A 15806-nucleotide genomic window follows, 5' to 3' on the forward strand; every position below is an offset into this window, starting at 1 on the left:
GAAATTTAACTTACTTCTTATAGTAAACGTGTAAATGTAAATATATAATGTAAACCATTTGTGTAATAAGTGTATCAAAGGTTTTTGTTATTTTTATTTCGTTTATTTGTTGCATAGGTTATCCTTTGCAAAGTGTAACAACATTGGACCTTTATAAAATGGAAGCTGTAGATGAACTGGCTCATCAATCGAGTGTAGAAGTGTTGAAAGCAAGTGTTGGAAATGATGAAGAGCCGGTGACCGCACTGGAAGCGAGTTTGTGCCTCACATCAAACGGAGTCGCCGATTCCGCGGTGAATCCACTGCAGAATGCTGACGCCGTATACTACGTCTCTACCTCTGAGGCGACAGTATCTCAAGAGCTTCAAAATATTAGGGAGGCTTCCCCGACCACACAGGTAATCAGTGACTCTCATATCACGGAATCATCGATTGTACCAGTAACTGCAGCCTTGCAACAAGAAGCAATGCTAGTGATGGAGACGACTGCTGCAGTCGAACATCTTCTAGGCGATGAAAAGTCGTCAGAAGTGATGACTTCTATGGAAGAAGTGGTTGAAAATGTCGAAGGGGCAACTTGTAATAAAAATGAGCTACAACTTGAAGGATCTGGAGTTGTAGGTGATATTGGTGACTCCAATGACACAGTTACATTTAAGACTGAAATTTTAGTAGAAAAGAATGACAATGATGTGGCACATGATACCAACAATGTAACTGCTGATGAAAATGACCATCCAAACAATATTCTGAATGAGTTAAGTCAAGGCATTGAATTAAGTGAAGCATTACGTTCCTCTGATACAATTGAAAACACAGAAAACAACAATTGTTCTGAGAGAGAGGAAATGTTCAATAAAGAGGAATTATTAGATATTTTAGAAGGAAATGATGTTAGCACATCTGGGAATGAGGATGTAGATATGGATAAAAAGAGTCTTGAAGCCCAAATAGCTATAAGGCAACTGAGCAGGTTGAAGCTTAAACATGGAAAGAGAGGAAAGGATAGATATTTGTCGACACCAAGGAGATCTAGAGTGGCACGAAAGCGAGAGAGTGGCAAAAATGTTGAGTCTGCAAGTGAAAATGATAAAGAAGACGATAATGGGGACATTCAAAATTGTAAAACTAGTGACAAAGGCTCTGAAGCCTTACAAGCAGATGAAAACAGCATATCTGTACAAAGCAAAGATAATGATAGCATAAATAAAGATGACAGCAAAAATAATGACAGTATAGTCAATTCTTTGGTTAAAGATTGGGATGATGATGAACCCGTAGAGAATGAGCAAGCCAGTAAGGTATTAATGAACACAGACAGTTTATTAAAGGCTGATGAAATAGTAAATACACAGGAAGTGGTTGCTAATGAAGAAACGGTAACTACAACTGCTGTAGATAATAGTATAACTCAGTCAGCAAATGTAAACAAAAGCAGTGATGAAACACAGCCACGTAGGTTAGGTAGGGTTATAAAGAAAAAAATTATATTTGATCCGGATAATCCTGACACATTCACAAAGGGTAAAGCAGTTAGTAAAACAAAAGATGCCCATGTGGAAAAAGAGCACCCACCAAAAAAAATTAAATCCGAGCATCAACCTCTGAGATCAAAATCTCCTGTAGCTAAATCGCCGTGGAAGAAACCAACTCCTAAAAATAATAGCAAACAAAATAAAAGACTAACAGAAGTTGATAAGCTACTAATGGATGAAGGAGCAGTAAACATGATTTATCAACTCACACCAGAGGCCCCTAAAGGCAGAAAAAATATGAAGACCAAAGCTGAATTCATAAAGAAAGTGCAAAGTTCAACACCTGAAGGTAAAGAAATGAAATTCCGAGAAAGAAAAAAGGAATCAAAATTTGAGGAAACTGAAGCTAAAAGAATTCTAGGAGGTAAACAAAGAACATCATTGAGCAGCTCTGTCAAGTCTCCATCAGTTTGTGAAGACTTTGAGACTCATAGTGCTGATGATTCTATTATTTATCGACGTCATTCTTCCAGCTCGTATTCTAGTAGTTGTATGAGCCCGCGCCGTCTGAGCGACGGTGACGCTGGCGTCACACAGAACGCTGCACGCCTTTCACAACATGTTGATAGAGGTTCTGACAATCATGATGTTGGTGGAGATCAAAATACGGATATCTTCATGGCTGATACCAGTGCTGAAATAATCAACAAGGATGACTGTTTGTCCATTAAAGAGAAGTTGAATTCCAAATTGTCACAAGTATTAAACAAAAGAAAACGAGAAAATAACAAGACTGAGAAGCCAGCCAAGCAGAAGAAGATATCCAAAACTCAAGAGAAGAGTGATAATTTAATTGTAGAGAAGATGGATGTTATCAAGCACATTTCAATTACTGTGGATCAGAGAGTGGCCGAAATTTGCATCAGAGGAACCGGGTCCACTGTGGAGGTACATTTGAAATTACGCGTATTCATATGATGTAAATAGAATTAAAGATTCTAAAATACATTTCTTATTGCAGATGTTCAAAGAACTGGACCAAGCGCTGCAGTACATTGATAGTAGAAAAGACACGTTTGTTACTCTATTGACATCAGAAAGTGGTACATTATGTTCTAAATTAGAGTTACGCCCTCTGCTAGATGATAACTTGGAGAGGAGAACGAATAACGCGTACGAATTTGCAGAATCAATCAGGTAGTAATATGCTTTATAATCATGGTAGATCTACAATACTTGACAGATTTCACATCTTTGTGTTTGTTCAGAGATCACGTTAAGCGCCGGTTTGGCGACGAGTGGTTTAACCGTTTATTGCTATTTCCATGTCATATATTGTTGTTTTTTGTTACCACCGGTAGAGCGGTGCTGTGCAGTGTATGGCGACACAGCAAGTTGGTGGTGAGCGGTGTGTGGGGGCCGTGCCATGGGGTTGCGCCGGCGCTACTTGCGCTTAGCGACGTGTCGTTGGCCGAGAACCACGCCACTATAGGCATGGACACTTCGCCACCAATGCCTGCAGCCGCTGTTATCAAATCATGCCGTCGACTTTCTCACTCTTTGGTAAGTGACTTTGTGTTATATAGGACTAAATGTAAGCTAAAAACATTGACTTACAAATAAATGGACGACGACGGGTCTAATACAAAAACCACGAAAAAAATGTCCCAAGTCAACCTATTCGAAATTTAAATTGTAATGTCATCGCAGTATCGCGCTGTCAGTCGAACAAATGAAGACTAAAGCGGAGTTTGGCGCTCTGTATAGGATTTAGCGCCTTACAAGTGCGGACACTTTTTAGCGCGGACCCGACGTCCATATAATTGTAAGTCAATGGCTAAAAAGGATCGTTTGGCGTTCTTTTTGATCAGTTTCCTAGACAAAATTTAAATTTTTCGCACTACATGAAGAATTATACAAAAGTACATAAAATTTTTACTTTGTATATACTTAGTCTGGCCATAAATACTGTTACACTTAAAAATAAAAAAATATTACATTTGAATTTCGAATCTGTCATTTTTATACTATTGTTCATTGTGTTTTCTCATTTTGGCGCCAATACATTGTACAATATTTTGCGATATTAAAATGGAGTGGGGTGATAAAGAGAACCGAATTGCTGTGATTGCATTACACAAAGTAGGTATGGAGCCAAATGCAATTTTTAAAACTTCTTACACGTGGTATTAGTAAAATGTTTGTGTACCGGGCTATTAATAGGTACAATGAGACTTCCTCTGTTTGTGACAGAAAAAGATCTGGCCGTCCACGTAGTGTTCGTACGAAATAGGTGGTCAAAGCAGTAAGGGAAAGAATTCGAAGAAATCCTGTCCGAAAGCAAAAGATTTTATCTCGGGAAATGGAGATAGCACCTAGAACCATGTCGCGTATTTTAAAAGATGACTTAGGACTTGCAGCCTATAAGAGACGCACTGGTCATTTCTCAACTGATAATTTAAAGAAGAATAGGGTGGTAAAATCGAAACAACTACTGAAGCGGTACGCAAAGGGAGGTCACAGAAAAATTTTGTTTACGGATGAGAAAATTTTTACAATTGAGCAACATTTTAACAAACAAAATGACCGTATTTATGCTCAAAGCTCTAAGGAAGCTTCCCAATTAGTCGATAGAGTGCAACGTGGACATTATCCGACTTCAGTGATGGTTTGGTGGGGTGTTAGCTATGAAGGAGTGACTGAGCCATATTTTTGTGAAAAAGGTATCAAAACATCGGCACAAGTGTATCAAGATACCATTCTTGAGAAGGTAGTTAAGCCCCTTAACATCACCATGTTCAATAACCAAGTATGGTCCTTCCAGCAAGACTCGGCGCCGGGTCATAAAGCTCGGTCCACGCAGTCCAAGCGAACGTTTCGGACTTCATCAGAGCTAACTGGCCGTCGTCTAGTCCCGATCTTAATCCGCTGGATTATGATTTATGGTCAGTTTTAGAGAGTACAGCTTGCTCTAAACGCCATGATAATTTGGAGTCCCTAAAACAATCTATACGATTGGCAGTGAAGAATTTTCCCATGGAAAGAGTGCGTGCTTCTATTGATAACTGGCCTCAACGTTTAAAGGACTGTATTGCAGCCAATGGAGACCACTTCGAATAAGCTTTTTATATTTTTAATTGTTGTAGGTATATTTATGTATTAAACTAACACTATAAAAGTAATAAATGTTATTTGCAGTTAAAAAAATATTTTTTTTCTTTATTACAATATTTATGGCAAGACTAGGTATTTGAATTTGAATAATTCAAAGTACAATTATTGTTGTTGCTGTCTCGTGAGATAAATTATTTTATTTTTTCAAAAAAAGCTCATTACTTTCGTCTTCTATCTGTGACTAATATTATTTTTATTCACTGTAATTATTGTTTATTACTCATTCCCATTTTAATTTTTAATATCATTAATGCTTGTTTTATTTATCAACTAATTCAGATAAACGAGTTGGTGTTGTTCGGGCGCAATTTGTCTGCGGCTGAGGCGCAACTTGGCGGGCTGGTGGACCGCACACTGTGGCCAGGCGGTGCTGAACAAATACGCGCAGCTGCCAGGGATCTCGCCGCTCAACCTTCTCAAGTAAAACATCTCTATATTGTAGGGACAAAGAGTATAACCATGTATTATTGCGAGTACTGATTATTACGATACTATCAAAATATTTACTATCAAAAAATTACATTAGATCACTTAATGTTCATAATAATCCTCATAACTGTAAACGCCGGCAACACGCTGACAATAAGCACGCCATCCTTTACCCTTGTATAAAATTTCAGAGATTTCAAGATGCGTTATTCCTCCATTGTGTGCGCAAATGTGATTCCTAGGACACTGACAAGATTGATATAACGTGTAAAGATCGTGGCTAACGTTTCCACAGAAATCATCAGTTTTGCAGATAGGCAGTGATGTACATCGATAGGTCTGCACATCTTCAGAATCAGTTGTCCCGTTGTATTTCCAATAATTTGGCTCAGGGCATCGACATTTCAATGTTATTTTTGGAGGTGTCCATTGTAAATTTCTATGATGCATGCGTTCTAGTTCATCTGGATTCATGTTGTCCAAGTCTTTGTGTTTTTTCTCTATTGTTAAGGGAACATCGTAAATAGAGCAATACGGCCAATCCGTTACTGGTTGACAAAACTGCAATATTAAATGATATAGCTTAGGTACATATCATTCAAAACAGTTGATGAATGTCTTAGTAATTTACCTGGAAGTCAGCGCGGTTGTTGAGTGGTATTCTGTATTTGGAGGGAGCAGGAGTATCACATAGTGTTCGGCGCGCACATCTACAGAGACGAATCAGAGCAGAGGGACGCCAGTAGCGCTTTAGTAACGCTGAGCATGTTTGCCGCTCCGAGCACAGTGGTAGCTCGCGTTCGTTCTCCTCCTGTTTCATTGGTTTTGAATTATGTTTTAGGGAGTATTTCATTAATTAATGCAATATTTGGGTATTTGCTACATACGGTTTTGGGTTTGTTTACACGTGCAATACACAAGTTTGTGTTAAGTTTTAGTTTAAACAAGCATGTTAATTGAAAAATAAAGTACGTAATATAATAATAATATTGTTTTGTTGTCATTATTTATAAAAGAAGTGACAACTTCAACTGATAATTTTAATACTTACAATTCCATAATAGTATCGTATAGGCTGTTCATTTTTGTCGCTGGTTGCCTCGGTGGTTGCCACTCGGCAGTGCACTAGTAATAACAGCAATATGAAACCCCACATTATTATAAATTCCGCTGAAGACGCTCTCTGTACGAGTTCCATTAAACAGGTCGCAACCTACATCGATAAGATAACCCTGCATCGGTAGTATTAAAATCGTATTGCGATCTAAAATATTTTATACATATTATTTATAATATCGATTGATTTGCTGCCTTAGAAAATATATTCATGCTGTAAGGGATATTTGTTAAGCTGATAAAAATCTTTATTACTGAATTAGTCATAGTCATCATTACCTTAACCCAGAAGGTAGAAAATTTTGTGAGATGTTATGAGATAGTGGAAGCTGATGTTACAAGTCACAACAGACTACTTTAGTAATATAGATAATAAACTAGTGGGAAAAAATTACACTGGTTATCGATAATATATTTTGCTTATTTAATTTTTTTTGTTGGTAGTTATTACCGACGCCATCATGACTTGTACTCCAAATAAAATATCGACGATTCAATACGGGACAATCTCTATAACCCACGGTTTCGGTTGTTACAATTGTTGTCTTTTATTTGCAGAACCTGCTACTAAAGAAGCAGCTACTGAACTTAGACAGAAGCTGCGAATCGGGTACTACATTCCTGTCAAAACTCGAGAAAGAACGCGATATCCTGGTCGAGTATTGGACTTCTGTCGAAGGACAAGATGTCATCCGGGCGTCAGTTGACGCTTGAAGTGAAATGACCGAATTGAATGCCAAGCGCATTCCTGCAATTTATTTTATAACTGGCATTCACCTCCGCGAAATTTTTTGTTGGTTCTAATATATTTCTTACTTTATAACATACCTATAGGTATAATTTCGTTGGTTTCCGTGTCTTTTACTGTACCTGTTAAAAACTATTATTACACCTATGTTGTTATACATTTCACATTAATATCGTTTTATACACCATTTAGTGTTACGAATTTTTACAACTAGTGTACCGGAATATTGATGTTTTCGGTTGCCGAGATAAGAGATTAACGTTTATGATTATGTTGAAATTGTTGCATTCTTAAAATCTGCTTTACTTTTTGAACATTGGATTGACATGTTTGTATTCAAGAACGTTTTTTAAGTTATATCCGAAAGAACCCCATGTGGTGCAAAGTTGGGCAGTTTACAACCGTGCGTTTATTCGTAACTCGAATTTTATTCACAACTGTCCTGAAGTAGTTATTATTGCAGAAGTAGGTGTTGTTAGTTTAGTCATAGATTACTGTGTTATGTTATAGATGAAATTGTTTATCGTCTTTGTTTAGATGTTTATGAGTTTATAATTTTAGTTTAAGTATTGTTAGTTTCTATTTACAGCCAAAGTTTTTAACTGCACGATATCAAAAACGGAAAGAGACGACGACGTGTTACAATATGCACTGTGTTGGACGTTTGTTAAATTTTCATCTTCCGTTACTTTCTATTTTTGATATTTGAATATTGTGTCATTTTGGTAAGAAGACATTGCCTTATGTATGTATACCCATGCATTACATTGTAACTTAATTTTAATTAGCGTTCATTCCTTTCATAAATTGATTAAAATTTTAATTCTATCTTTACGAATTCTTCTAATAATTTAGTTATACAACATTATAGTTATTATATTTTTTAAGTTATATTCACATAAGCATAGCAATAATTTATTACATTTCGGTTTCCTACAATTCGGAATAACGTGCCTTTCATAATATTCTACATTTAACTTATACACTGTATTATGTAGTTTTATCCTATAGGTGCAATCAATTCCAAAATGGAAGTAAATAGATCGTATATAGAAATTGGGAAGAGCTTTTGTGTCAAATATTTAAATAATTTTGGCCACTTAGTACAAAATGTAAGAGTAGACTCAATTTCTAGCATGATAAAATTCGATTCTTGTTTAACACTATGATGTGAGGACTGCTCAAAGTAATATATATATATATATATATATAATTGCCTAGACGAAGTCGGTCGGTTTGCCTAGGTATTCTATAGAAGGCGCTATGCCAGTAACACATACACGTTTGTATAATCACTAGTTATTATTTGAGTCCCAAGGTTCCAGACATCCATTTCCCTGATAAATCCAAAACAGTTGTGTTGCTAATTGTTTGCATAATTTGCTCGCACATTTTCAAAAGGCGATCAAAGAAATTCGCCTTTTCAGTCGTCAACGAGTTATTAATATTATTACAAAATGGATATTTGTGAGTGAAAGTGATGTAAAATTTAAAACTGAATGTGGACTATGGGTTACTTAGTTGTAAGATACACAATATATTGTGTAATAATAAATATATCATATCTCACATCGTGACTACTTTTATGAAATAATAAATAATTACATTAAAACACGTATTTAATTAAATTGATGCCTTGACTATTTGTGCCTGAATCAGTGGAATCTTTATAACAATTACTTTTTTATTTAAAAAAAATTAACAACAACAATAATTGTTATCGCGGGGTTTTTAAAAAATTAATACAACAAAATTTTGCAAATGCATACATATTTATTTTTTTCAAATATATAACATTTAAACTTTATCTGCAACATTAGAAATAATAGGTTTGGGTCTAGACTTGAATAACAGTTTCTTTTTAATAATAGCCTTCACTTTGTATTGAGTTCTGTCATTTTCTGTTGTTTTCTCGAGGACGGCCATTGGTTGCTCCAATTTTGTTTCTTTCCCGTTCAAGACGTGGTGACCTAGAATTAATACTGGGTGTCGATTGCGATTGTAGTACTGCAAGTCTCCGACAACGGTTGGGCCTCCGGTTTCTTTCTTTAGTTGAATTAGCCCTTGTAGCTCCACTATGGCCCATTCGGGAATGCCTTTATCATCTTCTGTCTTACTGTGGAAAAAAGAAGTTGCAGTAATTTTATTACAATGCCATGCACAGATATTCCGCGGATGGTACCTTATAAGTAGGAATGGTATGTAGGTTGGTATATGAAATGAAAAGCAATGGTGTAGGTAGAAGGAAGTTCTTTTTTATTGTTTTCTTTCTATATTTGCGGGATCTGTTACACGTCTGAAACAAAAACAAACTTAAAAAAATATAGTGTAAACTTAAAATATTACAAGAAACCTTGGCAGTTTTAGAACTGTTGTTAAGTACAATGTGCAGATTCATTTAATTAGACGGCCTGTCTGGGTGGATAAGGAAATACTACTGAAGAGCATTGATAGTTTGATCCTTTCTACGCTAAGATGTTAATTAATGTGTACGTCGAAAACGGGGGCGCGTTCCCGTTATGTCGTAACGCTTATCGTGTCGTGTCGTGTGCCGTGAACGTTTATTTTATCGTTGAACGACTGTTCCTACAAGATTGTGACGACAATTTATCAGTTCACGGCAGCCGCCTTGTCGTTTGCACGACAGAATCGTTTGAAGCTGCGATGATCTGTCGTTATATTTTTATCGTGAAGTTTTATTTATCGTCAAAAAAGTCGTGAACGACAGTTAATCGCGTTGTGCTGTATGTGAACAACTTCATTTAAATATACAAGCCACGACACTTTAACTACACGACTATCTGTCGACACGATATAATGGAAACCTGCCCTAACAGTATGTATACCACTTTCCACTTAACATCAGGTGGAGTGGAGTCATTTGCCTGTCATGTATTAAAAAAAAAAAAAAAAATGTATTTGCCGTCGTTATTATAAACAACGTAATAGACAAAAATCATTTTCTTAACATATCTGGCAGTGACACAAGATGTACAAACCCCTATTAGTGGTTTTTTTATAACTAATTTAGTCTCAGTTTTATTATTAAATAAAATCAGCGTAATTGACATTTTTCAAAGAAAAAAAGAGTAAGTGCGAATATCTCGAAACTTACTAATTATTATTATTATTATTATTACCGAAAGTTACCTGCGTTGCCCGTATTGCTCGCGCGTACAAAAACCACTAAACCAACTTACCGACTAATATCGGAACTTCTTAAAAAGCGGGTGCTTGTTATGCTGCCCGCCTCGTCGGTGCTCGACATAGAGTGCATCATCGGCGCCGGCCAATGAAGCAAGGTTACCCCCCGTACGTCGCGTACCCCCCGCTCCACCTAGCCCGCCTTCCCGTTCTTCTTCGCAGTCCGTTTCTGATGCCGCTAATACCTGAATCAGAGGTATAGGTAACATGTAATGGGACGACCTCGGTGGTCCAACGGTTTGCAATGTGGGCGATGAATAAGGTGGTCCCAGGTTCGATACGCGGTAAGGCCAATTTTGGAAATTAACTTTTGTAAATTGGGTCTGGTCTGGGTGTTGTAAAATTTGTGAATTCAGTTGCTCTGGTACTCATAATACCGGAAATTTCCAAGTTTGACACCAGGTAATTGGTGTAGTTGTCTGGCACATTATTATAAAGCAACTGCCATCTCATTCCATAAGCTTATGAAAATTTAAACAAGTAACCCAGTTAGTCTAGTAATAATATAACTAGTTCACATAGCTACTGTGGACTATTTTGTCGAGAATAATGCCCAAATTCCATACAGTCCGGAACAACTAAAAAAAGTTGACGACCATCCATCGCAGATACAGGGTTCCATTTGTGTTTCCACATAGTTTGTAATTATACTGGATTTACATTTAACTAGGGAAAGTTGATTTAGGCAACATTTTCTTTTTGAGGTTATGTTAATTAATGAACATTAATTAATATGTACGGAGTTAAATGGATTTATATTTTTTTAACTAGGGAAAGTTGATTTAGGCAACATTTTCTTTTTGAGGTTATGTTAATTACTGATGATTAATTAATATGTACGGAGTTACATATTATTATAAGTTTAGTTGGGGTACACACTACGATAGATGAATGAGATAACAATGGTGTCATAACGTTGAACAAATCATGGCAAGTGTATAAACAAGGCTTAATAAAATAAAATGTAAGTCGAAAAAACAAATATTTACAATGACTTTTAAATAGTTTTATAAAATTGATATCTTTTTTCTCTAGCTTATTTCAAAGTTTTAAGAATGAAATTTATATTATTTTATAACGTATATTTAGATGAATATAAATTTTTCAACCGGTCGCGACTAAAAAATTTGCGATTCCATAATGGGTATTGTTCTTTCTTTTAAATATTTTTTTGTTGTAAAATGGATAAATCTCACCTGTTGAAGCAACAAGCCTTGTTCTTCACGCGTGCCGTAATACATATCGGGCTCTTGATCCATGCCTTTCAATTCTGTGATCACCTAAAAATATAACTTATTTAATATAAAAATTCATTTTTTTAAATGAAGTGTTTGACGGTGATTTTACTTAAAAAAATTGTGCAAAAGATTCAGACAAAGTTTACAAAGCTCTTTAAAGTAGTAGTACTGTCGCATTGGACCAGCTTGATGGACTATCCCATAGAAAGGGAGTTCTTTATGCACGTTGCCGTAAACCGAGTTGATTAAATATACCAGTACATACACAAGTACACTCACTTTATAACTATACCCTTGGTTGACGAGGAAGCGCTGTCGTTTGCGACTGTACGCCATTTCCAGTGTATCTTGAGAGACGAGCGTGTAGAAGAACGCATTGTACTCTTCGGCGAGCGCGCCTTTCTTAGCTCGAAGAATACGACCTGAAATGTTTGCGTGTTTTGTGAAGTAATTAATACACCTCGAAGTAAAAGATTTTAAAATACTTTTTAAACAAAGACATTGCGGTGTTCGCAATTATCATACAATTGACTTTAAGAATGTACAAACGGCAGCATATCAAGCTATACATTAACGGATCTTGTTCAGTTGCTCTGGAGAGCATATCGATACAAAAAATAGTTACATCGTATGAACTTCGATCGATCGCAATGTGCATCTTTAACAATGACAATTCACAGGATTTTAAGGGTATTGTGTAGAGTTACTGCTTTTTGTCTAAAAAGATTTTTTACATCGAAATTTGTAATTGTGTGGAGTTCATTCTTTTTTGTCTAAAACATTTTTTATATCGAAATTTGTAATAAGTATGGAATTATACCAAATTCCATATTCGCTGTTTTTATCCACGATTCTGGGCAGAAATGGTTTAAAACCTTTGCGTTTTAACCCACTGCCCATCTCTGAACAGGAGCTGAGAATGATTTGTTCAACTTACCCAATCTCTGGGCCTCTTGTCTTCTGGACCCACCATGTGACGAAATCTGAATGAGCACATTCGCTTCCGGCAAATCAAAACTCGTATCAGCCACTTTGCTTACGAATATCGTGTTCACTTTAGGGTTGAATTTGAAGTTCTGTAGAATTTGTATTCTCTCGCTTTGTGACGTAGGTCCGTAGATGTACGGTTTATTCATTTTGACTGCGTAGTGACGTAAGGCGAATACGTTGTCTGAGAAGACTATGGTTTTGTCACCACGTCGCTCGTGGTATCGAACGAGGAATTGACACGCTCTGAATTTCGATGGATTCATCACGTAGAGCAACATCTTTTTGTTTATTCTGGAAAATATAGAGTAGCTACTTAAACTAAAGATATAAAAATATTGGAATGATGTTAAAAATGCAATAAATTGCAGATTGGGTAAATATTGAAACAATTAATCTATACGACAAACTTAACAATCATGTACGAAGTGAATACGTAGACACTATTGTACAATTTTCATGCGATTTTTCTTGCGAGAAGGCGCGCGCGGTCGCTAGAGTGCTCGAGCTTCTTCGCGACTGCGCCTTGAGGCGGTAGTATTTCGTCGACGTTTGACGTCACATTGTGCCTGCTTTCGCGCCACTTCCCGCGGATTCACCAGGCGTCGCCTAAGCAGCTTCGGAAATTCGCGCGAATGCGCGAGCATTCCTGAGCATGTGCGAGAATTTGTCGGAAGACGCGCGACTTGTGTTTTGGCACGTATCTAGTTTGTATATTACACAATTGACATAATGTTCATTTTGCTATGTACAATTTCGTTACAAAAATTCGCTGCCATTCCGTTCCGCCGCAATGTCAATTGAGCCTAACAAATATATTTGAATTTCTTTATTGAATGTCTTTACTATCATGACATTCATCTATTTTTGTGAAAATTCTTCACTAGTTTGTTATTATTATTAGAAACCACGTTGATGCAACAGACACTGGCTCGAGTCTAATCGGATCGAAGGAAATTTTCCTTGTGTTTGTTCGATATTTGATCTATTGTAATAATGTTTGAATTAACTAGTCCGACCGATCAACTTTGCATGATTTACAGTATCGCAAATTTTTACAGAGCGACATGAGTATTTGGGTGCACGGTCGAAACACTAAGTCGAGTACATAATATAGGCACACCCTGGACACTCAATACAATGGTCGAAAGTTACCTAGTAACCTATAACCTACTAGGTACTATTACATATAGCAAGGCGCTATCTACACACGCGCATATGTGTGCGTGCATTGTCATCCTTACCCATACCTTTCTCGTATAATTATCTTATGTGGTCAAGAGCGGCAACACAGCGAAAATTCTTAGGCGAATCTGTTATCTTTAATACTATTAGTAGAATCCTAATAATTACACATGTTCATTAGGTATTTATATCGATATAATATTACATTTTTCATTAATTCACTAACTAGAATAATATTGAAGATTTATTTAAAAAACATATTAAAAGCACTTAAAACGTTGTTTTTTGGACAGGGACTTTTAAATAAGGCAACCAAGGTATTTGAAATTGCGTGTCCAAGTTTATCATTACGTAGTTAATAATTAGGTATTTTCACTACGTAATATTTATCGGCAATACAAATTGAAAATTCCAGAACCTTTGTCTACTAGCTCATGAAGTTATGACGTCTCATTATTATTAATGTAATAAATCTGCATTATATATTACTCTGCATCAAATAAATGAAGAAAACAATAACAGAATGATAATCTCAGAGATAAGATTTTTTCATCTTCGTTTCATCTTTCGGAAAACGAGAGAACTCCTCTCTTTATACCATTTATAGTCGTCAACGAATAAGAGGCCACATCAGAACACAATTTTGAGTTACTCCGAAACGTCCTGAAAACAGTTACGTCCTAAAGCTATTTTTTTATATAATAGTGTTGTAGCAATTAATCGCCGAATTTCACCGAGTCACTTCGATTTCTCGGAAAAACGTTGCTTATTAAATATTAAAACAAAAATGTATATAAATAGGTGTATTTTAAATAATTATGTATATAACATCTCTGATCACACCTATTGCAAATAAATTTGTAATTTATCAAATTTATAAGAACCCCATACTACTAGATAGATTTGTATTTCCTTTTCTTTTTTGCAAATTTTGAATTGTCAACACTGATACCAATCCAGCGGCACCCGGACTCCGCGCCCGCACACTGCGCAGTCTTTCGCCATCTTGGAAGTTGACTGTGCGCTTGGTTATTTTTTATGTATTTTTCTTGTGACTCCGCTTTACTTTTGGACTGTTCCTGTTTTCTGAATTATGAATATTATTTGAGATTGTTTGTTGTTGACATCGACAACTTTTAACTAATTATCAGCCGAATAATTGAAAATTCATGAAATCCTTGGTTTCTTGGTAATTTAGTCTTTTCATGTAGTTATTTCATCCATGAACATACTTATTTACACTAAATTCTCGTAATAAACAATTTATGAATATTATAAAATCAAAATTAAAAGAATTGGATACAATTCATCGAAATATGGGACAATTTTATGAAAATCAGAGGAATTGCTACAGAATCGCAAGGAATTCTGTAAATGAATTGCTTTTAACAGAATTGCACGATTTGGTCTTTCAGGCCTCCTGAACAACAATGAACCGAAAAATTTTAAACATTTACAAACTCTTATAATTTTGAATCGATTTCTCGTGAAAATCGTATAATGTGATTACCGATATGATTAGCCACATCCCTATTCGCGTCACGATGACAAGTGTCAAATGTGGTCTCTTATTTGGTGACGATTTATAGATGATAAACAGCCGTACACAGCACAATTCACAACCATTATATATAGTAACGTACAATGATGTTATAAGTTTGTACAGTGCGTGCCCTAACACACTGTACATACTTTAAGGGGGTGTTTAGTGTTCAATATTATGTGAAAGACACTAATACATGTGGGGTCAAAACTCGACTCCCTAGGAATGGCAGCCATTTTGATTTGTTATACTTAGTTTACTAGACGTTTGTTCTAAAATTATCATATTATGAGAAGCAAAAGCAGTACAAACATAAAAATTATTTTTTCGGAAAGCTAAGATTAGAGGCAATCGAATAAAATATCTGTCATGTACATAAAAAAGTGGGGCATTGCCTAAAAAAAATAATGAATGTAAATTTTTACCAAAAAAACTGCCAAAAAAAACTAAGTTTTTGTAATTTAATCCTAAAATAACCAAATTAAGGTACTGTTTTTGTGTATGAATTTTAAAGTATTTCAGCTGTTCTTAAAAACAAGACCAAAATCATAATCGTATGTCTACAATTCTAAAAGTTTTTACTACTCGAACTTAGTATCTTAACAACACAAAAGATCGCTCTCGGTTACAACAATGGCGATGAGTTCAACCATTTATTACCTGGCTCACTCTGCCCAGCTTGCAAGTGTAAAAGGGACAAAAGATAA

At 35.8% G+C, this 15806-nt stretch overlaps 3 protein-coding genes across 7 annotated transcripts in view; 2 read left to right on the forward strand and 1 right to left on the reverse strand.

Moving 5' to 3' along the window:
* Positions 1-8611, forward strand: LOC113234189. The gene is made up of 5 exons (XM_026469486.1): positions 1-2423; positions 2497-2672; positions 2837-3038; positions 4929-5069; positions 6753-8611. The coding sequence occupies exons 1-5, from the start codon at positions 159-161 to the stop codon at positions 6906-6908; spliced, it is 2940 nt and encodes a 979-aa protein (XP_026325271.1). The 5' UTR covers positions 1-158; the 3' UTR covers positions 6909-8611.
* On the forward strand, positions 3593-4589 carry LOC113234191. Its single transcript, XM_026469492.1, has one exon. The coding sequence runs from the start codon at positions 3838-3840 to the stop codon at positions 4429-4431; it is 594 nt and encodes a 197-aa protein (XP_026325277.1). The 5' UTR covers positions 3593-3837; the 3' UTR covers positions 4432-4589.
* Positions 5083-15806, reverse strand: part of LOC113234190 (general transcription and DNA repair factor IIH helicase subunit XPB-like) — a 26121-nt gene continuing 15397 nt past the window's right edge. Inside the window, exons 11-17 of one of the 5 annotated variants that reach the window (XM_026469491.1) lie at positions 12322-12665; positions 11664-11806; positions 11343-11426; positions 10159-10331; positions 8758-9058; positions 5710-5889; positions 5083-5639 (exon numbers count right to left, since the gene is read on the reverse strand). In XM_026469491.1, the coding sequence (XP_026325276.1) occupies positions 5181-5639; positions 5710-5889; positions 8758-9058; positions 10159-10331; positions 11343-11426; positions 11664-11806; positions 12322-12665 (1684 nt within the window). In that variant the 3' untranslated portion in view covers positions 5083-5180. Of the gene's footprint in view, positions 5640-5709; positions 5890-8739; positions 9059-9134; positions 9239-10142; positions 10332-11342; positions 11427-11663; positions 11807-12321; positions 12666-15806 lie in introns of those variants that run through there. The other 4 variants (XM_026469487.1, XM_026469490.1, XM_026469488.1 and 1 more) reach the window with 4 other exon arrangements.

This window comes from Hyposmocoma kahamanoa, unplaced genomic scaffold (genome assembly GCF_003589595.1).
Source record: "Hyposmocoma kahamanoa isolate Upper Pololo Valley unplaced genomic scaffold, ASM358959v1 81, whole genome shotgun sequence".
NCBI classification, from domain to species: domain Eukaryota; kingdom Metazoa; phylum Arthropoda; class Insecta; order Lepidoptera; family Cosmopterigidae; genus Hyposmocoma; species Hyposmocoma kahamanoa.